We start from the raw sequence: 7986 nt of genomic DNA, 5'->3' as shown, positions 1-7986 counted from the left end.
GTCCCTCCTGCTTCTGATGGCCGGCGTCAACATGGCGGCTTTGGAGTGAGACGCATGCCTAAACTTTGCTCTGACAATTGATATTTTGCCTCGCGTACATTGTTTACGTGAAAGAAAGCCGTCGAACAAAAAATGTCCCGCCACAGGAATGTCCGAGGTTATAACTACGACGAAGGTATATACGGGAAATATGATATGTAGCCGCTTTTATGTAAAGAGGCCTGTATGATTGCTAGTTAGCTGGTTTATTTATACAGAGTCCAGTGCTAGAGATACTGACAGACTGCTGTCGTGTCACTGTTTCAGATGGTAACAGCTGGACTGTGCTCCTGGTTACCAGTTCTGTGCTTTTAAACTCAAATATTTGCATTTAATTGAAATCACATGGGTGATCACAGATCATCCGTCTAGTATACAAATAAGACAGTAACAGCTGGATTCTTTCTCTTGTTAAGACTCATAAATTCACTCTATTTCTACTCAGTATTAGTGACTTTTGACGTTCACTTTTGTTAATAACTGTTGTTGCATTGCTTCAGGTGGTGTAGCTGACTAAGCAACGCTTTTTTGGCCCCATCTATGCTTTTCTGTTTGTTGATGCAGTGGAATTGCTTTAACTGTAACTTGCTTTTGTGGTATGGAGTAAAACAGAATTGTCTCAATTTCTTCCTTTTTTATAGACTTCGATGATGATGACTTGTACGGGCAGTCAGTGGAGGATGACTACTGCATCTCTCCTGCCACTGGTTTGTGTTTTCATTAAAGTTGATTGTCATAAATCACAACCTCAAAATGTTCCTAATGTTTTTTTTTTTTTTTGACGATTGTATATTTATTATCATTTGCATTTAATGTTTTGCCTTATATTGGATCAAATGAAAAAAGAAGATTTGATTTGGTTCTACTCTTATATGACAGTGCCGTGCCATTTATAAAAGTACATCTTTTCCCCACCAAAAAAATCCCCCATACTCGCATGCATTCACATGTTGAATCATGGGATAGTTCACCCAAAAATTCTGTCATCAATTACTTATGTTGTTCCAAACCCACAAGACTTTTGTTCATCTTCAAAACCAAATGAAGATATTTTAATTTAGATCTGTCACTCCATTGAAAGTCATTTCACCTTTTCACCTGAGTTGTAGTAACTGTGCTAAATAAATAAACAAACACACAAAATATCTGAAGGTTCAAACCATTAATAAAAAGATCGTAAAACAAATCCGTATGGATCAAGCAGTTTAATCCCAGTCTTCTGAAGAGTATATGCTTTACGTATATGATGAACAGATTTAATTTAGGATTTTATTCACATAAACATTGAACATATGAAGAGTACTCAAATGTGGTAATTGGAAGCTCAAACTAGTTGTTTAATTCATGAGAACAAATCTCATTTGTTTTTGCGGAAGCTCAAACTCAAAGGTGCTGCGTCACTGCACGAGAATGAACATATAGATGCATCACAGTTTTGGGTGAATAGACTTGTAACAGAGAGACAGAAATTTCTCAGATTTCATAAAAAATATATTTTATTGTGTTCAAGACGAACAAAGGTCTTAAGGGTTTGGAACGACATGAGGGTGAGTAATTGATGACAGAACTGACCCTTTAACTGTATAATATTGATGTTCATTTTTATCTGTTATGGAGATGTTTGTGAATTCATGTTTCCATAGCCGCACAGTTTATCTACTCGCGTCAAGACTCAAGGCAGGCTCGACATGTAGAGACCGTGGAGGAGGCAGAATATGAGGAGGAGGAAGAGGAGATGCCAACCTCTCCAACCATCACAAGCACACTAGACCCACTAAAGCAAGGTACACACTGACTTTATGGGTTAAGAGAGGGTTTAAGATGGCTACTAAGTCTATCTAATTTTTTCTTTAATATTTTTAAAGGCCGTGCTTCAAAGGGTGCTTTGAATATAGAGATGCAAATTCTCAAAGGATTTCAGAGGGCTGACAGTCTAAAAGTTAGGCCTATTAGTGTTGCAGTTTTGTATCTCTAAGAAATGTCTGATTAATGTCTGGTGGACTAAATCAGGCTAACCATCTTCCTCAAGCCAGACTAATCAACTAGTTATTGGAATTTAAGCATATGTTCTCTACCGTTCTAAAGTTTGGGGTTGGCAAAATTTTAAATGTTTATGAAAGTAGTCTTTTATGCTCACCACTTCTGAATTTATTTGATCAAAAATACAGTAATTTTGTGATACAGTATAACTGTGAAATATTATTACGATTTAAAATTACTGTTGTACTCTACTCTAGTATTCATTACTCCAGTCTTTAGCGTCACATGATCCTTCAGAAATCTTTTTAATATGCTGATTTTGTGCTCAAGAAACATTTATTATCATTATCAATGTTAAAAACAGTCTCTGCTTAATATTAAGAAATAAATCTTATTGATACTTATTACACTTTGACTTCAGAGTTCAGCTTTTCAATTCATGTCAGAAAAGAGCGAGCGACCAAGAGTTTCATCTTTAGGATTTTATTAAAATACCTTGTGGGATTTACCATCAGAGGTTACCACCCCAAAACTTTGAAAGGTAGTAAAGTTCAAACTTAAACAATGGTGTTTTTGTACTGATGTAATTATTAATCTAATCCTTTGTGTTTGTCAAAAATCCATATTCAGTTTTGAGGAATGTTAACATATTCCATTAGGAATATGTATTGTATTAGATTTTATTAATATTAATATGTTTGTGTTTGGACAGGTCAATTGTATTCCTGTTTGGATCACATGAGAACAGTACTAGGAGACTCAATTCCAGACTCCACACTGACTCAGGCAGCTCTTAAATACGACTGCGACCCTCACCGGGCCCTTGATTTCATTCTAACTGAGGAGAACACCAATACACACGCCCCTCCTGCCAGAACCAACGCACAGCCCGAGCCTACCACCACAGCTGCACCACAGAAAGGTACACACACACACACACCCTTCCACCCAAAACCAGAACACACCAACCAAAAAAAAAACACCTACACACCATTAGACAATTTATAGCACATTAACTACCCAAAACACATCTGTGCCACTTCCACTTAAAAATGTGCCCTCTTATGTATTTTAATCCAAAATGAAAATGAAAACCACTCCAGCAAGACCACAGATAGTTAAAACACAAAAAGTTGGCATGAGGTCTCAAGGGAAAATGTTAAACTCCAGGGTTTTTCCAAAACCGGGGAGAACCTAATTTTTTGTTGTTGTGTTTCATTACCAGAGGCTATAAATAAATGCAAATAATAAAACATTAAAAATGATTTATAAAAGTAATACTGCTAACACTGATATTTATTATTATTTGTCATATTTGTTATACATTTAAGACAAACAATTTTCTACTTTACAATTTATGTATACAATTGAAAAATCTAAGATACTAATTTTTCCCAAGCCTTCAACTGCTAACTTTGTTTACATCCACCAGACTGAGTTTTTATTTGTCGCTGTTGTTGTTGTTTTTTTTATCCTTAATTTTACCATGTATAACGTATTGCCTTTTTCTTGCTTTCTTTGTGGCTAACCATTGATCGCCTTCCTCATCCTCTCGGTTGTACTCTCTGACTACAATTGGCCCTCGTAAGGTAAGGAGCCTTATTTTCTCCATCACACGATAGTATTAAGACTGTATCAAGTGCACATTCAGGCAAACCCCTGAAACGAGACGGCAGTCAGTCTTACAGCCTCAGTGATCTGTTAGCCATGCCTGAACCAAACAAGATAACGCCTCCTGTTTTAAATCCTCCCCCTGGTCTGGGGAGTTTGACAAAAGGCCATTTAAAAGTGCTTTCAAGTCATAATTCGGGCAGTGATGGAACTTTAGGACAAAGTTCACTTGCCCAAGTAATAGCGCAGCATGAACAGAAGTGTACAAACATTCCTCCTTTAGTTTCTTCCACTGGTGTCTCATTGGATTACACAGCTCCTCTTACTACCAGTCCTTTTGGTTCTTTTCTTGGTTCTACCCCCCCACTTTCTGCAGTTCTATCTCAGGGTCCTAGTGTCCCACCTTTTCCCGGTTTGTCTGTTGGCTCTGGGGCGTCTCTCTCTTCAGGTTTCTCTTTGGGAACCTCTGTCCCAGCTGGTCTGGGTGTGACATCCTCCTCAGCTCTTCTAACCTGCTCTCTCAGTAGTCTGGCGCTGCAGGATTCCCAGCGGTCCGCCCCTCTTCCGGTTTCTTTAGGAAGTTTGAGATCTGTCCTGCAAAGCAGTGGGCCGTTGGGAGTACCTGGGCAAGGGAAGAGCTCTGGAAGCCTTTCATTGGCTGAGCTGATTCAGGAGCACCAGGACAGCAGTCCCAAACTCTATGACAGTTTACCAGGACTCCAAAACACCCAGAATTCATACATTACTGGTACACAAAACAATACGCACATTCAAAAGCCTACCCAAACACCTGCTTCAAATGCTCCTCCGGGCTTTTCAGCGGCACCATCCCTGTCTGAACTCATGTCCCAGAACCAAGCGTCACTTACATGCACTGCATCTCTCAAGAGTGAAAATATGTCTAATCATCAAGCATTGAAAAAATCTGCAACAGCATTACCTAAGCCCCTCTCACTAAGCTTAAATCAGAGCGTCGATCTTAGCGCACTTATCTCCCAAGCATCTCCTGACAGTCGCTCGCCAACCCTTTTGAGTTTTACCCAAGTCTCCGCTAGTAAGAAAAAACGCGTGTTTGCTAAACCGTCAATTTTTGCGTCCGCGTTTTGCATGTCCGTGAGCAGCGAGAAGAGTCTGCGCTGTAGAGCAACGCATAATGCTTTCTTATACAGCAGACAGATGGAGAGAGTGAAAGAACGAGTGCAGTGTCTACCTCTCCATCACATCAACCCGTTTTCTTTCGACACGCCCTCTCCGGATGACGTGGTCAAGGCAAATCAGAGAAAAGCTTTTACTCGAGACTGACTTTTTTTTATTTTATCTTTCAGGGCCATTTCAAAAATCTTCCAAACAATCAGTTTTGAGACTCAGGTTCATTTTTACACAAGATTATGACGTTACAGTTTTGCCCATAATCCAAAAAAGAGATGGATATATAGATTAGCGTTAGTAATTTTAGGAAAATATGAACTTTCAGAAGTTTATCATCGATAAGCACTCAAAGGGCTGTACATTTGAGCCATGAAATTATTATTTAAAGAACTGAGACTTCTATTATCTTACATTCCCCATATAATTATTTATACTTTTGTATTTTTCAGATTTTATTATATTGATTTACAGCTAACCATTGCACTGAAAAGGACTTGTCAAAATGTCACAACCTCAGATAGTAATATAGTATTACTTTTAAAGTCGTCTTGTTTTCAATTTTTCATGCTGATTTTCATATATTCACTTTTTAAAAAATTTGTCATTAGGCTAAATGTATATTTTTGTACTTGATTATGTAGTTTTATGACATTTTGACAAATTATTGATTCAATTCTAGAGTCTCTTTACATAACGAAAAAGAAAATATAGAGTAGGAGCAGATAGAGTGCAAAAGATAAAAGAAAAAAAAACAGCAGATTCTCTCTACAGCTGTTTTGCTGCCATTTGAAATGAGGTGCAGTGCTGGTTTACCACAAACACAGAAAGAGGGAAGACATTTGGGTTTGGGGGACACCTGGAGTTTTTCCTATTATGTGTTTTGATACTCAACACTGTAAAAGTGTGTTTTATTTATAATAATTAATGTTTAACAGACATTTTGTTAATTGTTTTTTCAATTTTGATTGTCCGCTGCATTTTTAACTTGTTTTAAAGCACTGATGTGGCCATGGGCCTGACGTTTGTACATATTCTGAAATAAAGTTTTTCCAGTTTCATTTCTGCGATTGATGTTGGAGTGTGTGAATATATGGGGGTGGAGGGGAACTTGAGGCTGTGCTTGTTTTGCTCTCCATAAAGGGTGTGTTAGCTTGTGGTGTTTATCATTTACGTGTGACTGTGTGTGTGTGTGTGCGCGCACATATGTACATATAAAACAGAGAGTCTTTGTGGCCACATAAAGGTGTTAACACACCCAGAGCGTATTGGAAGAGATTTTTACAAAGGCTTTGCTTTCATAGTGGTAGACCATCCACCATGGGAGATGATACACACATGCACAGATCTGAAGATGGTCTGAAAACACACACACACCCCTGCATGTGCATGTTTAGATTGGCTTTGTTTCCTCATTGCGCACTGACCTAGTGTCTAAAACAGTATTATCCTGATAATCACTTGAAAAGAGTGTGTTCTTTAGGACTGTTGGTAAATAAGACTAGTTAAGCCTACATAAACTGTAAGATTTAATTAAGAGACTAAATGTTCTGGCCGTTTATTCACTGACTGTTCTTGTTGGGTTTAAATGTTTACTGACTTTCTTCATTGAAATGCATCCAAAATTACTAGTGGTGCTATAAGGAGTTATTGGTACTATTGTTCATACTTAGAGTTTGATATTTGAACAAACTGCTAATCTTAAAGATTCTAAAAATGAAAATGGTCATTATTTATTGCACCCTCATGTCGCTCCAAAACATTCCTTCTATGCGGAATACAAAAGAAGAAAATTTCAACTGTTTTTGTCCATGCATTGAAAGTCAATGAGGTCCAAAACAACATTGGACCCCACTGACTTTCATTGTATGAACAAAATAAAACCTTTTTTCCAAAATATCTTCTTTTGTGTCTTACAGGTTTGGAACAACATGAGGGTGAGTGAATGATGACAGAATTAATTTTTTCTGAGAACTTTAAGTATTAAACTTGAATGTGTAACTTTACCTTCACAGTTTGTGCTACACACATGAATGATACTTCAAATCGTACAGTTTGAGGAGAGGTGTGTTTTTGCATTTCTAAGAAATCAGACTTATTATTTTGCATTTGGTGGACAATAAACTGACAAAAATCCCATAGACTTAAATTGAAGGAGGGGACCTGTGCCATTTCTAAAGACCAGAATACCCATTAGAATACCCTTAGCAACAGCATAGCAATGCCCTGGCAACCACCTGGATTACCCTAGCACCATAATGATGAGTTTTGCATAGGCAAACATCCAGTATTTTCTGCAGAAAATGTGAAAGCTTTTTTTTTTTTTACTGTTAGGATGCTTTGACTGCACACACTTTGTAACTTTCCTTCTCGCGTGTGTTCTTGTTAACTCTCTGTTTGCCGAGCAAAGCGTGGGTGAAGGCCTGCTTTTGAAAAGCATGATGCAGCTCACCTTTTAACACTTTCTGTCTTCAACTCCTTTTTGTAAATCTCTTTGCCATCTGACCACCTCAAGTCATCTATCCCTTTTTCCCCCTCTCTGTTTTCTCTGCCATTTTTTGCCACCCACACAGGAAAGAGTGACTGGTTTACAGCTGGCCCTGTTACTGCTCTTTGACGTTTTCTCCCTTTTTTGCACTTTGTGGCTTTTGCAGAAATGGTGATATGTCATTGTCTCAGTGCTTTGAGTCGTGCAGCACTACATAGATTGGTCAGAGAGCGAGAGAGGGAGGTGATTGACCCTATTTGAGAATGTGAATAAAGATCATTTGCAGCTTTTCTCCTTCTCTGTCAGACTGTTTCTTGTTTTCTCATTTTGTTCTCCCCTGAATACTGTCAGTAGAACTAGATGATTTTACTCCTTTAGACTGTAAAGACTTGCACAGACTTCATACACGATAGTCTACATACCTGTTTAATTTAGCTTAAAGAAAGAAATAGAATTGATGATTAAGTTTGAATTAGTGGTGGTTGCTAAGTTAAGCATCATAATTGGAGTTATAGATTTGAACAGATCCCCTAACCCTAAGAATTGAACTTTAGCACGTAACTTGACCTGAATTGTTTGTGCTACAGAGATGAATGATGCCTCAGATCTTGTGGCTTGGTTCTGATAACTGTGCTATTACTTATCCGAATGATTAGGCTTGTGTTTTTTTCCCACCTGGGGACAATAAAATGGACGATGTATATCTAGGGTACCGAATATCA

General features: G+C 38.0%; 1 protein-coding gene across 2 annotated transcripts in view; it reads left to right on the top strand.

Moving 5' to 3' along the window:
- Positions 1–7986, top strand: part of hbs1l (HBS1-like translational GTPase) — a 31378-nt gene continuing 23392 nt past the window's right edge. Inside the window, exons 1-5 of one of the 2 annotated variants that reach the window (XM_081386881.1) lie at positions 1–175; positions 681–746; positions 1683–1823; positions 2732–2941; positions 3614–6551. In XM_081386881.1, coding sequence (XP_081243007.1) covers positions 133–175; positions 681–746; positions 1683–1823; positions 2732–2941; positions 3614–4932 — 1779 coding nt within the window. In that variant the 5' untranslated portion in view covers positions 1–132 and the 3' untranslated portion in view covers positions 4933–6551. Of the gene's footprint in view, positions 176–680; positions 747–1682; positions 1824–2731; positions 2942–3613; positions 6552–7986 lie in introns of those variants that run through there. The other variant, XM_081386880.1, reaches the window with a different exon arrangement.

This window comes from Scardinius erythrophthalmus (genome assembly GCF_964197995.2).
Source record: "Scardinius erythrophthalmus genome assembly, chromosome: 15".
In the NCBI taxonomy this organism is placed as follows: Eukaryota; Metazoa; Chordata; class Actinopteri; order Cypriniformes; family Leuciscidae; genus Scardinius; species Scardinius erythrophthalmus.
The sequence above is the reverse complement of the archived record's forward strand: the minus strand, read 5'-3'. Positions and strand labels throughout refer to the sequence as shown.